This window comes from Orycteropus afer, unplaced genomic scaffold, assembly GCF_000298275.1.
Source record: "Orycteropus afer afer isolate SDZICR_OR568_19922 unplaced genomic scaffold, OryAfe1.0 scaffold00118, whole genome shotgun sequence".
In the NCBI taxonomy this organism is placed as follows: Eukaryota; Metazoa; Chordata; class Mammalia; order Tubulidentata; family Orycteropodidae; genus Orycteropus; species Orycteropus afer.
The window spans coordinates 3,710,238-3,730,670 of record NW_006921705.1 but is presented as its reverse complement, the minus strand read 5'-3'; the positions used below and the strand labels follow the sequence as shown (position 1 = coordinate 3,730,670).

Genomic DNA, 20,433 nt, shown 5'->3' with positions numbered 1-20,433 from the left:
TTCAAACCCACCAGCCACTCCTCAGAAGGAAGGTTGGGCAATCTACTTCTGTAGTGATACTGCCTCGGAAACCCAAGGAGGGGTCGCTGTGAGTCGGGTCCGACTCAATGGCATGTAACAACAACAACATGGCTGTAGACCAGAGGAGCAGGAACCAAGAACACTTTACCCTCTGATTTGGTAAACTACTGATCTTTGTGGCCCATTTAAATCCCCAGTAAAATTTTTACAGAAGCTTTCAGAAGGCTTAGGGCTGTGTAGTTCTCAACCCTTACTGAGCATCAGAATCACTTGGAGGAACATTTAACAAGTACAGACACTTGAGTACCACCTCAAGAAATTTCAGATCCACTTGGTCTCAGGAGCTTCTGGTGTATAACAAAGTGCTGAAAGCCACTGGGGTAGAAGTGCTTTAATTCCAGTCAAATTTCACAAGTCCCAGGTAAGAATTTTTGGGTATCTTCAGGGGCTGTAAGGAGCTCAGGTAGTGCTGTGGTTAAGGCATTGGGCTCCTAACCAAAAGGTCAGTGGTTTGAACCCACTGACTGTTCCACAGGAGGAAAATGAGGCAGTATGCTTCCATAAAGATTTACAGCCTTGGAAACCCAATGGGGGTCGCTGTGAGTCAGGGTCGAATCATTGTCTGTGGGTTTTCAAGAGCTGTAAGTAATAATACCTTACTGTAAATATATAAGGTAATACCAACGTAGTCTAGAATAGTATGCCCTCGTAACACCCGAAATTTAAAAACTCCAGTTTGTCCCAATTCAGCAAGCATGTAGATTATTATTCAACCACCATCTCATTGAGGATTTGATTATCTAGACAGGAAATGCTTTACTACATAAAAATGGTCACAGGGTCTGATACCAACAGATGCCATTTTTAAGCACCTGTTAGTGTGAGCTCTGCCATTCAGCCCTATTAGTGAGGATGTGTTTTAATTTTGCTGAAGTCGTGAGTCAGTAGGAATGCTAGAAATGCACGTTTGCTGCTTTTGTTCCAGTCCAGCACACCGCCTCCTGACTTACTATGCTGATCTCTTAGTTGTGCAGTTAACCAAGGATGTCTATAAATGTCATTAAGATTAGGCAGCAGCCTTGTTTATAGAAGTTTATTAGAAGGCATTGATTTCACATAATCAGCTGATAGTAGAAATTTTTATTTTTTTTCATGACTCTAGCTAAGATTGACTTGTTAAAACTAAAACTGTGTTCATAATTTGGAGAACATTAAAAATCTACCTAGAAAGCTATTTCACATTTTTTCCATGGGGGAGTCTAAAGTGGTGTTATATTATAATGGAATCAGTAAAATGTTACGCTGATTGAAGCCAAACATGCCTATGGGTTTCTACTCAAAAACTGGCGTAAACATTAGTATCATTATCTCAAGTGTGTTCATCATTTCTATCTATAGTAGACTTTATAATCAGGTATGCCTGGCTGAAGGTCATGGGTTACACATAGCTATTCAAATACTTTATTTTTGAGACAGCTGGGATCTTCTGTGACCCGTTTTAGTGAGTGGGAAGATCATCTTCATCTTTATGCCTTCCTGCCCTTTCTAAAAATAGTAAGGGCCTTTAACAAGGAGATATTTTAAGCAGCTCATGTTCACTTGTCTCATCAGGAGAAACTTATTTTGACCACTTGAGTGTGTCGGATTTGCATGTGTGCATAGTTAGGCTTTGGAGTAGTAGGCCCTGCTTCTCCATGCCATTCATATAAGAAACTTGCAAAGATAAAGACACTGGATTACTAGCTGAGAGATTTGGCTACGAGTCAGTGGGTAAACATAAGTGAAGGGAAGACACTTTTTAGGAATGTGAATATGCTTCCGAAATCATCCATTTCAGTCATTTGCACATCAGTCCTCAGCTTTTCGGATCTGTTTTCATAAAACCTGGCTGTGATTTTTGCTCCAGAGACCTCACTGATCTTGCTGCTTCTAATAAGTATTCATAGGAGCTGCTGCCAGCCTGTGGATAAGGGAAACTAATGAGAAACTGTCATCCAAAATCTGAACAGCAAAAACCAAACCCAACCAAACAAAAAAATCCAAAACAAAACCAAAAAAGAACAACTCAAACAATCTGTGCTCACAAGAAGACTCGTAGAAAAATACCAAGATGTAACTTTGATTTGATAACTGGATTTATCAGCCACATGACTGGCATGCAGTGGGTACATTGTATTTTTCTACTTGGAAAATTAAAAAAAATAAAAAATAAAACATCGTGCAAATACTTATTATTCTGCACAACTGGGACCAAAAAAATTATGATTGTGAGGAAACACAGACTCTAAAAGCAAGATGGAATTTCAGCAGGTAACCCCTGTTCTGCAGTCATGTCATTCCGGTACAGTTGTACGTGGTACTCGTGTTTGCACCTCTAAGAAATTTCCATTTTTTCGCATCAAAAAATCCAGATATGAAGCTGAAGCTGCCTTCTTCGCCAACCTGAAGTTGTCTGATTTCAACATCATTGACACCCTGGGAGTTGGAGGTTTCGGACGAGTAGAACTGGTAGGTGATTGTTCTTTAACTGCCTTCCTGTTTTATTTTTCCCTATAGATTGAGATTTCTCTCTCTCTCTCTCTGTCTCTCTCTCTCTGTCTCTCTCTTTCTTGCCCATCACTAGTTACTGTCATCGGCAGGTCAGAGTTTGCAACAGTTAAAACAAGCTGCTTTATGCAGTCAATAAAGTGAGAGGAGAGCAAACACCAAATTACTTTTTGGACAACTTCCTCATAGTAAATGAAAAGTAAACAAATTACCTGAATGAATCGTGAAGCACTTTTTAAGCCATCTGATTTTCTGTAATCTTTATTTACTTCCTTAGTTCTAGTGAACACTATCTTAATATTTCCCCTACATACAATTACAATAATTGATGTGTAAATTTAACTACTTGTAAAGGGATGTGGAAAATGTGAAATGTCATGTAAAATGTTTTAAGATTCTTACCACTGCTTTTAAAAAAAAGAAAGTCAATTGTTGTGTATCCTAAAGTTGCAAACACATAATTTAGATTACAATGCTAATGCTTGACATATTTTGTATTGTTTATTTCACACAAACTTTTAATATATACAATTAGGTGTTGATAAAGGTGAGGACATTTTGGTACAAGTTTAGACATTCAACACATTACATGAATATGATGCAAACGAGGAAAGTATATTCTGTTAGGTATTTGTTTGAAATATAAATATAAAGATTTATTGCAACAAAAATAAGAGAAAAAGGTACTGATGACAGAGATTTCTGCATTCTAACACACTGTGGATATAAATGTTATTTGAAAATGCAGATTGGTTTTGGCCTTCTGCTGAACACAAAGTTGTCCCTGATATCAGACACCAGTACAGTATGTTAGGAACTCCCTGATGCTGTGTACAGTGTAGTCAACAGTTACTGTTGCCATCAGGGGAGGAGAGAAATCCCCTTCCATAAAAGTAGATTGGCCCAGCACTATTTTTTATTTTAGTCCATTTGTGCTTCAGTTGAGATATCTGACTTTGGCAGCTGGAAAAAATGTTACTTACTGAAACGCTGGACAAGATTTCAGAGCCATAATTTTGTTGCATTTACTTTCTGCTTTCCCTAATATTAGTTAGAAGACCACAGTAATATTACTTCTGACATAATAGTCCATAGTGTATCTCTGAGGATCCGTGTATGCTAAGAGGAATAAAAATCAAGAAAGGGTCTAGGAAAAAAAAAAAAAATCTTGTTTTTCTTAATCCTACAAATTAATACAGCCTATTATTTATTTTTTCAATAACATCACCTTGAAAATGTCAGGTTGTATATTGGCCACATAGCTAGTGAAGATTTGTTGAGACCATTATACATTATCAGCTTTCTCTTAGGGGTGTTGGTACATATAAACAGGGCAGAGAGTAGAGCCCCTGGCCATGAGGGGCTTGCTGTCTGTTGCATTTACTTATATCATTGTTTGTGCTAAACCCATATCTAAAAGACTCAGTAAAAGGGACCAAATTCCCCAGAGAATGATTTAAAGGGCTAGTTTTTTCTAGATTCATAAATCTTTAATAAAGATAAAAAAAGAAAAACTATGCACAACCAAATTGCTATTTCCTGTGGCAAAAATCAACATATACCTTTAGTGGACTCCTGGAGGTCTGAGAACTTCAAATTGGGAATCTGTAAGTTATCACAGAGATATTTTATAAATATATATGAATTTATTTAGAATTTTTGAAATACTGAAACTAGCTCACAGACACTTAAACTGCATTTGAGGACTTATGGTGGCCTGGGACTACTAACCAAAAGTCAGTGATTCAAACCCTGCAACTGCTCTGCAGGTGACAGATGGGGCTGTCAGCTTCTGTAAAATTTACAGCCTTGGAAACCCAAAGGGGGACTTGATGGTAGTGAGTTTGGTTTTTTTGATAGTGGCCTGGGGGACTTCTGGCTGATCAATTGATTGTGAAACTCATAATGGAAAACTTCTAGAAAATTACCTTTAAAAATATGTAAGGAAGTAAAAGCAACTAACAGTAAAATTAAAGAAGGGTAAGTATTGGCAAATAAAAGGTAATGCAGCTAAGACAGACAAAATCTGTGTGTGTATGTGTATGTGTGCATATGTAGGCATGTGTGTTTATATATATAATATATATAATCTCCATCCCAGAAGAAATACCAGATAGTTTAGCCTAGGGTTCTTCTTATGGATATTACGTTTTATTCTTCAATACAGATTTTCATGAACTTATAAAAACCATAACCTCAAGAAATAATTTTGGGAAAAATACAGCCCAGAATGCAAAAACTTCAGATACATGGATAAATAAGAAAATCATAATGATCATTACATACAAACAGTACATTAGTGATAAGAGACACATGTCTGTAACCTCTGAAATGGACACCATTTTATGTGATCTTACACTTCCTCAAACACATCAAGATGAATACTCTGGTTGTCTTCACTATCTAGTGTGGACCAGTCATTTCTGGGATCACTAGTGCCCTGGGATCCATTGCACCATGTGAGTTTAAATCCCAGCTCTTACCACTCACTCACTGCCTAAAAATAGTGATTACTGGTTATGAAAAATATTCTATTCTGTGATTGGTCATCTTTTACATTCATTCAGTGATGCCACAATTGGGAGTTTACTCCCAACATTGACAGTAATTACACAGACTGTTGTCAGCACATAACGTACATCATCACAAAGACAGTTGTGGCCACATAGAAGGTAGTAGTGGACCTTCAGAGAGGAACCACATGTTCATAGTTAGGGGGATGATCCAAGCCGAGCCCAGTTTAGTGACTTACAAATTAGAGATTTAGGTAATTCTCTTAATTTACAAGGTGTATCTGGTAAATAAGGAGATTGATTTTACATATCACAAGTAAAAATTAGTCCCATTGCTTTATGATCCCATCCTTAATGTGTTCTGCTTTTGCTTTTGTCAGAGGAGTTACTGCTTTTCACAATAGAATTGCACAAGTCGAAGACAAACTTGCTTTTAATGTGACAGTGCTATGTGGTAGTTTCTTTAAATATTTAATATTTAATCTGTTTATTCACAATGTTAAAGACTCCTTTACCAAGGCACCATATTTGGATAAAGTACAGAAATAAAAATGTGGAAGACCTAATCTCTATCTCCTTGAAATATATATTCCTTCTGTAACAGTTATGATGTATGTAATAAGCTCTCTTTGGGGAAATGCTAAGTTTAACTGAAAACAGCCTGTGGCTCCAGGGACTCCCAGTCTTGTGGGAGAGACAATCACGTAAACCAATAAGTAAACTCATATTCAAAGTGTAACAGTGTACAATGATGTATGGGAAGGAAGACTTCTTGCAGCAGAGGCAGCATTGATAAGGCAGAGAGAGAGTTATAAATTAGTATAAATAACTTGAAGTATTATGGTACACACATAGTAAGATGAAACTACTTCAAGAACAAACTTTAATTAATAAGATAGTATTACTTAGTAATTGAGATAATCATACATTCCATTTTAACCCTGTATTATAATCTTCCCATTACCTTCACATAATTGTATCCAGTATAGTACTACCCCAGGAGGAGAATATGGGGTCTGATCCACATTTTCCAGGAAAGAAACTAAGAATAATATATGAAGTATCCTAAGGCCACATGAGGAGCTCTGGTAGCATAGTGCCTAAGGCATCTGACTGCTAACCAGAAGGCTGGCAGTTCAAACCCACCAGCCACTCCTCGGAAAGGAGACTGGGCAATCTACTTCCTTAGAGATACTGCGCAATGAGGGGTCGCTATGGGTGGAAATCGTCTCGATGGCAGTGAGTGTGGTTTTGGTTTTAAGGCCACATAGTTATTGAAAGCACTATTGCTGTTGCCCATAACTACTATTTTCGATTAGCTTTTTCTGTTGTGCTGGCCTTTAAGCTATTTCAGCTTTAACACCATCACCACCACCAACCAGGGCCAAAAATCAAATAAGTGTTTCTGCGTTGTCACATGTATACCTTTGCTTTAGTTTTTTTTTTTTTTTTTTTTCCTGCAACCTAAGACACTTAATCAGACATAAATCTAGAGTAGATGAGGTGTTATGCACAGCTGCTCTTCAACTACACTTCTGTCAAAGCTCTAGAGAACACCTTTCTCTAAATATTTTGTTTCTTCTACTTTAGTGGCAAAATATCTACAGAGAAGAAACAATAGTGTAACATGGTAGCTAATAGCTTTGAACTCTGAAATTAGACTTTATGGATTCAAATCTTAGCAACTGCATTCACTTAGTCATTTACTTAACTTTCTGTGCCTCCATTTCCACATTTCTAAAATGAGGATAATAGTAAGATGTCCCTCACAAGGTGGCAAGGATTAAGTGAGTTAAAGTCCAAAACAGAGCCTCACGTGTAAGTAAGTCAGTAACTTGTCAATGTTGCTGTTATTATCATTTGTAATTATTACTTAAAATATGCTAATGATAACTATATTTATCATCTTCATCTATTCATATAGTAAAGGATGAGAATGGAATGATTTCACTCCTTTTTCTCCATGGCTTCATCCAAGCATTTCTCCATTATAGGAAAGAGCTCAAGGTCTTCAAATGACCTTCAAAGATAGCTTCTATTAAATTTCCCCAAAACCACTAATGCTGCTCACTTTCTGATCTATCATGAGTGGAGACAGAAAACAGTTTTCAATCTTCCCAACCCTGAACCTTTGTGCAGTTGAACTAGTCTGCTCTTATTTACCCATTTCTCTTCTAAATTGTATAGCCCCAACCCTTAACCACTCGATAGAAGTTCAAATTTTTTTCAGTACAGACTGCTGAATCATATCCAGCTTCTCCACAGTCTTCTTAAACCCTGGCACCCCAAATGGACATAATAAGGGCCTGACTCGTGCCAAGGAGAAAGTAAGGTGGTGGCAAGTTCTAAGAACCCTACTACCCTCAATGAACCACATTTGTGTAACACCGTTCATGTGCTATTCGTAAAGACAGCCATACCACTTCATGGCATTTTTTTCACATGCAAGTAGGTCTGGAGGGCTGTGTCACCAACTGAAAAAGAAAATAGAGACTAAGGGATGATTAAGCAGAAATTAGGTGATAAACCAATTGCTCAGTCAACAGAGTTTTGTTTCATCCTTGCGAAAGGCAAACAGCTTAACAGCAAGGGGAAATCCCATTTAAGACGAAAACATTTCAAGAGCTTCCTATTGCCAAGTGGCTCAGCAGTGAAATAGAATAGCTGTGAGATCTCTGGGCAGTGTTACTGCTTGTGCCCATGGTGATTTATGCTGCAGAGGGAGCTGGGGAAACCCTGCTGCCCTAAGGCCTTGTGTTCTTTGTAACTAAAGTGAACATGGATCCAACAGTGGCTTGAAAGGCCCAGTTTGCTTCCTTTTAACACAGCCTTTTTTCTAGGTAGACTCTGGTTGACTTACTATTAAAAACATCATTCTCATTGAATGTTTATTCTTCTAAAGAAGAAAAAATGCCACAAAAGATTTATTGTGATAAATAGATTAGTTTATAAGAAAATAAGCTATTCAGATAACTGGAATTCATTTATTTAATGAAATAAAAATCCAGTTCAAAAACACTGATTGAGCATTAGTAGATACAATTACAATGGACTGCAGCTCCTAATATATCTAACCACAAGGCAGTTTCTAAACAGAAATGACAGATACTCAAGTCTATCTCAACTTTGATTTGAAAACAAAGCAAGACATGCATTAATTTAGTTACTATAGAATAATTGTCTTTTGTACATTGGTAATAGCAATACAGTTTCGATTACTTGAAGCATATAAATAGAGCAGATAGAAAAGTCACTTTCTTAAATAACTTGTGAGACTATAGAAATCTTATTTAGTAGCCCCCTATTGAAATGCATGTTTTTCATCAAAATATTGAAATTAGTATCTTACAGTAAGGTAGAGGGAGCTCTGGTGGTAGCATAGTGCCTAAGGCACTTGACTGCTAACCAGAAGGCTGGTGGTTCAAACTCATCAGCCCCTCCTCGGAAGATGGGGCAATCTACTTCCATAGTGATACTGCCTCGGAAACCCAAGGAGGGGTCGCTATGAGTCAGGTCCGACTTGACGGCACATAATAACAACAACAACAACAGTAAGGTAAAATGCTAACAATTCCTCCTCCAAACCTGGATGGGATCTTAAGAATATCACTGTAAGTCTAGAAGGTGCTGGACATATCTTCCCAAAAGTTAAGATCCAAAGAAACCAACTGACTGCCGTCGAGTTGTATCTGACTCTTGGGTTTCTGAGGTGGTATCTCTACGGGAGTAGATTGCCCAGTCTTCCTTCCGAAGAGTGGCTGGTGAATTTGAACCACAAGCCTTCTGATTAGCAGTCCAATGCCTTAGACACTGTACCACCAGAGTTAAGAAAATTGGTGATAAAACAATCCATCTAAATGCCAACACTTTGGGCATTCATCTTTTTTTTTTTTTTTCTATGACATAAATTTGATATTTTACCAGGTGAATTTATGGACATAGCACATATAGCAAAACTTCACCTATTAAAAAAAAATTCACCCAAAAAATCTTCAAGCAATTGCTCCCTTCTTTTAAGTAAGAAGATAAAATTAACACATACAAAAAATAGCAAACCAAATCCTGTGTTATTGTGTTAAATTCTAAACAATGTAGAAGGGATTTCAGTATTTTAGAAAGAGAGAGATCACAAGAGAAGGCCTGAGAGGACATGGAACTAGTGCCAAGGGTGGGAGAAAGGGTTGAGATTTAAAGGAACAGATTGGGCGAGGCCATTCCAGGCAAAGGTTACAACATAGAAGGCCATGTGTTTTTACAGGACACCAAGGGGACTGGCCTGACTGGAATTGAAATAGGTAAGGGAGCAGAGAGAAATACTTAGACAGCTAATCAGTAGAGTAGAACTATACTATTTCAAGAAGATAAGACTGTCAGAAAGAAAGAGGTATTTGAGCAGTAGGTTAAGTGATGAAAATGTATGAACACAGATTCCACTTTGACCTTCCATACATGAAATAAAAGAGTACACTCAAAGGTGACTAAATGGGCTATTTTTAGGTGGTGATGCTCCTACAAATAAACATGTTAATTTCCCTTCTGAATAGGTGCTTTACTCTGTGCCAAGATATAGTCCATCTCCCTGAAAATTTTATGTAAACAGTTTCAAGGAGGGAACCCTTCATGAGAGAAAAAAACAACTTCCTGTCTTAGTTGATGTCCAAATAACCATGTCCTTTTAAATGAAATGAAAATGGTTTATCTTGCTTTCTGAGGGGAGGATAAAGCAGGTTATTTTCCATGCCTCAGGGTAGTTTATTGGTAACTCATATGCTGTCTTTCATTTTAATATTTCCCATCGCCATTGACATATACAATTTACCTCTGCTAGCCTGAATATTTAGGGAGCTCTGGTAGCATAGTGGCTAAGACACTTGCCTGCTAACCAGACGGCTGGCGGTTCAAACCCACCAGCCACTCCTCGGAAGGAAGGTTGGGCAATCCTACTTCCATAGTGATACTGCCTCGGAAACACAAGGAGGGGTCGCTATGAGTCAGGGCTGACTCGACGGCACATAACAACAACAACAACAACAGCCTGAATATTGACCTACTGAGGTCAGAGCTTGTGTGATCCAGTGGCTTTGTTTTTATCCCATCATTTCAGCCTTGCGGGTTCATGATCTCTACTCAAAAAAAGAGGTCCAAAAAATAAGCTAAACCAGTGAGAGTCACTATATGGTCATGGTTAAAAGCTCTGACTCCATATGCATATGAACAAAGCAAATTAACTATTTAGCATGACTTTTTTATAGATTGTTAGTGGAAGCAAGAAAAAGTAAACATTTGTTGATCTTACAGAACTACATTTAAAGAGTATCTATATTGTGTATAGAATCTTGTGATGCATTTGAAATAGAAAAAAAACAGGGAGGAAGAAACTATTCTTTTTTAATGTGAGAAAAGCTTTATTGGAGTGATATTTGAGTAAAGTATATACTAAAACATTAAGGTCTGATCATAAAACATTTGATCAGAATTCTTATAGTACATAACGGTTAAAAGATATTTGGGGTTACTTCTGCCTCAACAGATACCTCAAAAATATACCTAGAATGTAAAACTTTTCATGAGTTAATTTGGTCACAGGTCAGAGATCAAGTTGAATCATGTGATTTTGGATTCTCTTTTTCATTTAAACTGATTTTCACTGAGCCAATAAATGTAAGATATTGAAGGTCAACATAATCTCAACTCTGCCTACATGAAAGTGTAGGTTGTTGTTGGTATGTTTTAAGCACTAGAATAAGTAGAATTATGTCAAGTATTCATGTAATCAATTAAAAAATTTATAAGCAAGATTTCAAGACTGATGCAGATAACATTTCTTTTTATGAATGAGATTATATATGGAAATCAAAGTTTTGGATAGGGGAAAGGATATTCTTGATTATTTGATAAATAAAAATAATTTAAAATATACCCCAGGTTCTAAAATCATGAAAATATCAATAATCTAATAATTACTACATAATGAAATAAAGCATATTTATCACAGATATTGTATAAAAGATAAATGTTACATTAAAATCACAATTCAGCAAACAACCTTGAATTAATGCATTTGATGTAGGTAACCTTTTGAGTTGAAATGAGCCAATGCTAATTCTTTACTAAGGGAAATCACGAATGTTCTTCGATTTGCAAGTAATCTCTATGATATATTCCAATCTTTTATATAACTAAAAATAGAAAGGCATGGCCTTCTTTTCCTGACTTTCCCCTAAATTGAAAGTAATTTTTTTTATAAGAATTTAAAACAGAAACTATCTCCTTTATAAAAATAGCTCTACTTGTCTTTTGATTGGTTTAACTTTAATAATACAGATATTTCCTGATATTTCTTGTCACTCGCTGCAGAACTGAATTTAAGTCTGAAGGAAAGATACACAGCAAATGGAATTATTGAGATTTTGGGTGAGAATCTGAGTTAAATATGGGAAGGAAAACAAAGATGGAAAGAAGAGAGACCATCTTGATTATCTATCACTTGTGCAAATGGCATATAAAGTTGAATGAAAATATATAGACAAAAAGTAGGTTAAAATACTCTTTTAAGTGCCTTTTTTTCTGAAATGGTAATATGTATATCTTAGTGGTTTTCTGTGAAATCTACCATAAAATTGAGTAACCTGAACAATAATGCCATTCTTCTATACCCCATGACTGAAAAGCTTCCCAACATTGGTACCTCTGTTAACTCATAATCCTTCCTTTATCATCTCTGTGCCATTTGGACAGGTGTCACTCAGGCTATGATAAGTCCATTTTTCTCTTCTCCCTATGTGTCCTGTGGAACAAAGTAGATGCTGTGATTCATTCTTAAGTTTTAGATAGTGACTAAAGGAAAGAATGAGGTATAGTTTTACTATGTAATGCAGAGAGAAAAGTGAGATATCAAATTATGAATAACTGGTAAGAATAGAGTTCTTAAGAACAGATAGAAAATAGACAGGAATTTTTCTCTTAAGATTATCGTTAATAGTCACCTGCAATTTAAAGTACTAATACATGTTGTTGTTGGTAGTTGCCTTAAGTTGGCTCCAACTGATGGCCTCATGCTTCAAAGAGCAAAATGTTGCCCTGTCCTGTGTCATCTTCATGGTCATCACTATGCTGCAGTCCATTGCTGAGGCCAGTGTGCATTGTGAGTGCCTTCCACCCTGGAGTGCTCCTCTTGCAGCTCTGTATCAGACAACACTCTGCTGCGATCCACAGACTTTCATTGCTTCATTATTAAAGGAGATTGCCAGGCCTTTGTTCTAGTCTCTCTTAGTCTGGAAGCTCCACTAAAACCTTTCTACCAAGTGTGACCATACTACCGGTATTTGAAACGTCAGTGGCATAGCTTCCAGCATTGTAGCATTGCACAAGCTACCACAGTACAACTAATAAAAGAAGAGTGGTAGGCCTAGGCTAATACATAGAGAAAAGTAATTCTAATAAAGTGTCAGCATTTCACTTGGTTATGATCTATTTAAGATTTGTAACTGTGGTGGAGTAGTGCCTAAGGCATTTTGACTGCTAACCAGAAGGCTGGCGGTTCAAACCCACCAGCCACTCCTGGGAAGGAAGATTGGGAATCTACTTCTGTAGAGATATACCACCTTAGAAACCCAGGGAGGGATTGCTATGAGTCAAATCAACTTGATGGCAGTGAGTTTGGTTTGGTTTTATCTTCTTTGTATTGGAATAGAGAGGTTATTATAACTAAACTTAAAAATAGAATTATATTTTTTTGTTCTTATTAAGACATGTTGTGCAATACAATCAAATGCTAATTTCTAGAATACATGCTTTTTATATGCTTAAAAGGATTCACTTTCTTACATGACTATATCAAGTATATCCCAAAATTTTAATCTGAGTAATAAAATTTCTTTTTTCTTTTTCTAAGGAAGTAAAACTTTCTTAAATTCAGATAGATAGCTTTTTCCCATTCTTTTTCATGTCATTAAGTGGGACAACTTATTTAAAACAAATTTAATTATGAATTGTAATAATAAAATACAATATATAAATATCCATTTCAGTTAGAATTGCCCTATAACTTGGAAATTACCGTATTACTTGTTTTATTTTTCAAAGTATTTCTAGTTGTACTACCTGATGTGACTCTTACAACATCTGTGTCTATAAAATAAGATTGGCTTTATTCCTGTTTCATAAGTAAAGATAATGAAGTTCTAGGAGGTTATATGAGTTTGTCCCTGACTGCAGTTTGCATATTAGTAAAATATAAAAGGCATTGCCCAACAATTACCTATTATTTTTACTAGAGATTTTTTAAAGAATTTTGTGATAATTTTGTATTTTCTAAATATATATATATATATATATATATATATAGTGATTTTTGGGTGCAAATTTACAAAACAGACTCATTTTACTCTCAACAGTTCGTGCACATTTGGTTCCACTGCCCTGATTACTATCCCCAGCCATAAAAAGCTCTTCTCCCATCTCCTCTGTGTGACTACCCCTTCCCTGTGCCCTTTTTATCTACGCATTCCTGTCAGTCCAAATTTCCCTCTATGCAAATGCTGCCCTTCTGATGTCTCACGGTTGATTGATCTAAGGGAGTGCATCTCCCTAGGGTAGGTGGGTGGATCTCTCTGGGGTAGGTGTTCTGCTTGTAGGTCTTTCCACTGTTTGTCTGAGACAGAAGTGAATCTAATTCCAGGCCCAAAGGAAAAGCCAGGGCCTAGTCTCAGAGGTTCCACCAGTCTCTATCTGACCAGTAACTCTGGTCATTTTTGTGTTTTTGAATTTTGTTCCACATTTTTCCTCCCACTCTATCTAGGATTTCCAGTTTTGGTCCCTTTCTGAGTGGTTGGCAGTGATAGCTGGGCACCATCTAATTCTGGTCACAGGGTCGTGAAGGATGAAGACCCTGTGGTCCATCATATCTGTGGACGAATTATTTCCAAATGACTTTGATTTCTTCATTCTTATTTGCTGCAGATGAGGGGAGACCAATAGTTGTATCTTAGATGGCTGCCTGAAAGCTTTTAAGACCCCAGTTGCTACTCACCAAAGTAGGATATAGAACAAGATTTTTATGTACTATGTTATGCCAATTGAGGATGAGATTGTGGTTCCAAGCCCACAGGCCCAGGGACTCTCTCCCTCAGGGTGTTTGGTCGTCTCTGGAAAGCTACTCCAACCTTTTCCCCTGTTACTTCTGTAATATATTTTTGTATATGGAATGTATATTTTTGTATATGGATAATTTTGTATATTTTTCAAATGACCCATGATCTTACTTTAAAAAAGGGCTCTTTAAAAATGGCAAGTAGAGAAGTCATAAATTAGGATAAAAAATGTTTAATGCCATTAATATCTCACAGAAATTAAAATATAGATGACATATAGTTTTCAGCTAACTGGGTAATGAAGCTAGAAAAAAATTCATTTGTGACATTTATTTCCTTGAAATGTAAATTAAATATGTAATTCTTACATTAAATAAGTAGAAAATATAGATGTACATATTTGCTTTTTAAAATTATTTAACAGCTTTATTGAGTTATAATTATGTACCATAAAATTATCCCAGCTGAGTGTGCCAGTCCCTACAATCTAGTTTTAGAACATTCCTGTCGCTCCAGGAAGATTCTTCATGCCTAGTTACTGTTAATTCCCACCCCTACCCCCAGCCTCAGGCACTCCTAATCGGCTTTCTATCTATGATGGTTTGCCTTTTCTGGTGTATATTTTTTTATACTAGAATTTCGTATCACACTAAATTTTGTAATAATTTACCTGTGTAATTGTAAACCTAGTTCAATATGGCCTATATATTTAGTTCTTGAATGTGCAGCAACTTTATGCCTATTTTCTTCTGCCTAGAATTGATAGCCATTTGTATGGCTACATTCCACTCTTCTTCAGGTTTGTACGCACACACTCAGTGCTACAGAACCGAACTGTTGTTGTTTCCTAAACAGAGAATCTGAGGCCAGTGTCTGATAGGACAGTAACTGATAGGTAGAAACCCAGAAATACTGGAAAATGATGCAGAAAGGATCCAGTCTTTATTCAGTTATAGAGCATCTAATGGTTGGTTTGTTGGTTTACTTGATGGTTAAAGTGTTATTATTGGCCATTAGCCTATTTTGGTGAACTTGATTAAGAACTGCCTTTTTCTTCTTTCTTCCCTCCTTCCCTCTTTGCTTCTTCACTTATTTCCTTTTTTTAACTTTATAGAATTTTTCACTGTAGGACTTATACAAATTCCCTGAGTTAACTCAACTTGTATTAAATGTGATGTTGGTTACTTAAATATTTAATCATAAACTGTTGCCAAATTGTTTTAGGATTACTTATAAAGCTATTTCCTCCCAGTCTAAAGAGACCCAAAAATAAAGAAAAAGACTTTATACAGTATCACATAATTCACATTGCCTGATAAAAATTGTGTGCTATTTTGTTTAAAGAAAATATTTGCCATTCCCTATTGTGTTACTCTCTGGTTATTAGGATTACGATGACTCTGTCAAGATTCCTTAATGCCTTGGAGTCTGTTTAATGATCTTGGAAAGCTACTGCTATTTTTATTTAATTCATATCCTTTGAAAGTTAATAACATACAGAATACCAAGAGATAGGAAACCAATCTCTTCAGATGTTGGGGTTGAGGGAACAGAGAAAACCTCCATCTCTCAAGAGAATATGCATATTCTGTAAGCCCAAGACCATGTTTCCTGAGTAAACCTTTGGTGTCATTAACCTACTTTTGCACTATTTGTGCTGCTTTCCTTTTCCTTTTTTCCCAAGTTATGGCCAAATATTTCTTGGGTTGTTTCTGTGATACTAAATGTAATTCAATTCTTCTAAAACATATAATTTTATGTCAAATCACAGATTCATAGAATTTTCCAGCTGTGAAACAAACTCTTAGAGATAATCTAGTTTGATCTCTCATTTGCAAGAGGTGACCTGAGGCCCAGTGAAGTTAGATGATTTGTCATACACTTTTTAGTGAAAGGTCTAAAACTTGAACCTAAGTATCCCATAAAAGCTTTTCTGAACTCATCTCATTACCTTTGTTATATAGCTTCAGCTTACCTAAAGGAGTGCAATCAGGGAGTTCACCTTTCCTTGAGTGCATGGAAATGCAATGTGAACCATGGTATATTGGTATTCTGTATAATAATGACTCCTGGGATATTGACAGTAAAACTTTGATTTACAAAATCATTTTAATTACAGTATGGTTCAGAAAGTCATTATTTGCCAAAATAATGAAAATATATCTATAATGCAAGATAAATTATGAAATAGTTAAATAGATTAACAAATGCACTTTCTGAGAACAACTCACAACCTGTTGTATTGAGGTTATACCTGTTGTATTGGGGTATATATTGCCTACCAATATTTTCAGGCTCTCAGGTTTCTTGCGAAGCTGCTATCCCAGTTGTAGTATGTGGTCTGCCTGGCAGAAACCTTATAACTGCATGAATGTGAAGAAATGAGCCTCATCCCACCACTCTTCCCATGAATACACTTGGAACATATTTATTCCACATAATTCCATCAAAATCAATATTACATTAAAAAAATTTTTTCCTTGATTTCAGTATGCCTTCTATTACTGAACGTGTTATCAACAAAAAGTTCCAAACAGAAAATAATTCCGTAATGAAAGAGTTAACCTTGCTCTGGCCATAACCCTGGTTCCCGTAACCCTCCTTCTCAGTAAGAGCACAATGTCCAGCTGGAGATAGATCTTTTTAAGAAAATTGCCTACTGCAGATGGAAAATCAAAATGAAACCAAACTCAATTTCATCAAGTCAATTCTGACTCATAGAGACACTATAGGACAGAGTAGAATCACCCCATAGGGTTTCTAAGGCTACAAATCTTTACACAAACAGACTACCCCATCTTTTGCCCATGGAGCAGCTGGTAGGTTCGAGCTGCCAACCTTTTGGTTTGCAACCTAATTCTTTAACTGCTGTACCATGAAAGCTCCTTCCAGATAGAGGGTATATTTAAATGCAACCAACAAGTACATCTTCAAAGCTGTTTAAAATGCTGGTGACATTGCCTCTCATCATCAGGCAAATATTACGTAGGCACCTGCTAGAAACTGGCAGTTAAGAACTTGTCAAAATATTTTTCAGAAATACCCAAATTAAGATTCACTTTGCTCAGTATATAAATCCTTTCAAATGTTAATGTAATGCTTCACACTGAAGTAAAGTTATACTGTGAATGAAATTTTACCATATAACATTATTTAATATGGTTATACCACATATAATATTTAAAAAACAAAACCAAACTCACTGCTGTCAAGTTGATTCAACTCATAGGGACCCCTCCTTGGAATTCTGAGGTGGTATCTCTATGGAAGTAGATTGCCCAGTCTTCCTTCCCAGGAGTGGGTGTGGATTTGAATCACCAGCCTTCTGGTTAGCAGTCAAATGCCTTAGGCACTATGACACCAGAGCTCCCACATATAATATTAGTGGTATAAAATAAAATTAAAATACTGAGTTAGCATTTTCATGTTCATGTTCCCTATCTAGAAATTTTGAGAGTAAAATCAGAGTGGTGCAGGTGTCCACGATCTTTTAGAAGCAGCCTTTCAAACCTTATTTATCCTTTTGGTAGCACTGACATGGGTAGAAGGAGGGTTAAAAACAGGTACAAAGTGGCATTCAGTCCATTATAGATCTTATTCTGAAGAAATTACTTTGGCCTGAAGAGACTGGTAAACTAAAAAGCATATAACAATGGAAGAAACTAGTACTTTACTTGGTTTAGCTAATATTCAGCACTTTGATATTACTGTTGGCAGTTTCTGTGGAAATTCCATGCACCACGGAACAAAATGTTGTCTGCTCCTACCCCATCCCCATGATTGGTTGTGGATCCATATGGTTTGCAATGGTTGATTTTGGGAAGTAGATCTCCATGGTTTTCTTCTGAGTTCTTAGTCCAGAAGCTCCACAGAAACCTATTCACCATCCTAGCAATACACTTGGTGGCTGCTCATGAGATGGGTGGTGGTTGCATTGGCCTGATTGAACCCAGGTTTCCTACATCAAAGGTGAGAATTGTACCACTGAACCACCACTGCCTTCTTTTATTTCATATATAGACCCTTTTATTTCACCTTCACAGGTAACCTATGAGGATTATCCCCATAATGTAGATTAGGAAACTGGAGCAAAGAGAGTTTGAGTAACTTGTCCAAAATCACAAGCTGACAAGTGGTTGAAATTCAAGTATGGGCAGTCAAATATCAGAGCTCACAATTACAACCAGTGCATTAGCCTTCACACATAGGGAATAGAGGATATTCTGCAAGGAAAACATACCTGGAGAGCATGCCTGACCAAGTCGGCTGAGAAGGATTCCTGAGACACACAGGAATGAATAGGCAAGAAAAGAAGAAAAAATCTTTGTCATCAAGTCAATTCTAACTCATAGTGACCCTATAGGATAGACTAGAACTAGTCCAAAGGGTTTTCAAAGCTTTAATCTATAGGAAGCAGAATACCACGTCTTTCTCCCACAGAGCGACTAGTTGTTTTGAACCATGGCCCTTTTAGTTAACAGCCAAGTTCTTAACCACTGTTAAGGCTCCTTGAATGAGAAAGAGAAGAGAAAGTATGCATGTGAAAGGGGAGTCACTCTTTTCCTCATCTTTTTACCTCCCTTGCATACTCAATACTTATTTCACAGCTTTAGCTGACCTGGTACAAAATAATAATAAAAATCAACATCATCTGAAAATCTACCTTTGCACAAGTCCAAAACCATTGCCATTGAGTCAATCCTGACTCATAGTGACTCTGTAGGGCAGAGTGGAACTTGCCCATAGGGTTTCCAAATATGTAAATCTTTACAAAAGCATACTGCCTAATCTTTCTCCTGTGGAGCAGCTGGTGGGTTCGCACTGCCAACCTTTTTGTTAGCAGCCTTACCCACTGTCCCACCAGAGCTCCTTCAGTATGGGTAAACTTGGTATAATTAATTGGTCAACGAGAAAAATAAAAATCAAAGTAAATTTCACCTGATAATTTTTGGGGGATTAGTTTTATTAAAATACTATTATAGGAAATGGGGAGTTATTACTTAATAAAAACAGTTTCTTGGGTTGATGAAAGAGGGTGGAAAATAAATATTGGTGAATATTCTGAAGGTCTTTGCTTTCATAATATTCTAGTAGAATGAATCCCATTTAGCTGGAATCACTTTTTGAAAGAGTCAGATAATAATAAATAGCTGTTACAATTCTAAAGATAATTTTCAGATTTTTTTCATGATGAGAGTAATGATTTTTACTCACCATAAAGGTGAGATATATGAATTGTATAGAAATTAAGCAACTCACAAAGTAAAAAGAAGAAAAAACTAAAGTCTTTTTATCAAGGGTGAGTTAAAGGAGTGCTGGTGGTGTAGTAGTTAAAACATTTGGCTGCTAACCAAAAGGTTGGCAGTTCAAACCCACCAACTGCTCTGCAGAAGACAGATGAGGCAGTCTGCTTCCACAAAAACTTGCAGCCATGGAAACACTATGGAGCAGTTCTACTCTGTCCTAAAAGGTCACTTCGAGTTGGAGTTGACTCACTGGCAGTGAGTTTTGTTTTTTGTTGGTTTGAAGGGAGAGTTGGCATCTTGGTGAATAGGTTTCTAGTTGTCCCTTCCTAAATTAATTTTTGAAATAGAGGTAGACAGATACACACTCTCACACACACATATACACTCTTTAGGAGATCATAAAGTGTATGCTAACTTGCATACTGTATTTTTGATTCATATATAGGCAGTCCCCAGATTATGAACATCTGAACATCTGACATATAGCTACAAACTAACCTCTGGAAAGCCTATTATATTAAAAATTTGAGGTACATAAAATAGTTTTGAAACAATAAATGGGTGTTACTTTGTGACATGCATCAAAACATTATTATTATTACTGTCTTATTTAACATAAATGTTTTAGTGTCTCTGTGTTTCTTTAATGTTTTTGATGCATAGAAAGGAATACTATATACTAATACATTTGACTAACTAATGTTAAGAACACACCAGAACTAACTGTTCCAACTTAGGTACAAATTCAACTTGAAAATAGACTTAGAGATGGAACTCATTCATAATCTTGGGACTGCCTTTATATAGTTTGGTTATTTTCCCATAAAGGTAAATGTAATTCTAAGTCATCATTTTTACAGCTGCATTGCATGTGTGAATGTACATAATTAATTTTTCCATGTTCTTACTGATGGACACTTAGATTGTTTCCCAGTTTTGCCAATTTAAATAATATTGGGTTGAACAACTTTGAGTGATCTTTATCAGGAAAAAAATTTTTTTTTTTTTTTTTTT

The 20,433-nt window shown here is 36.3% G+C and overlaps 1 protein-coding gene across 1 annotated transcript in view; it reads left to right on the top strand.

Moving 5' to 3' along the window:
- Positions 1–20,433, top strand: part of PRKG1 (protein kinase cGMP-dependent 1) — a 1,628,352-nt gene that overhangs the window by 1,559,839 nt on the left and 48,080 nt on the right. The window contains exon 10 of the mRNA XM_007944042.1: positions 2,350–2,529. Within this exon, the coding sequence (XP_007942233.1) occupies positions 2,350–2,529 (180 nt within the window). The remainder of the gene's footprint in view (positions 1–2,349; positions 2,530–20,433) is intronic.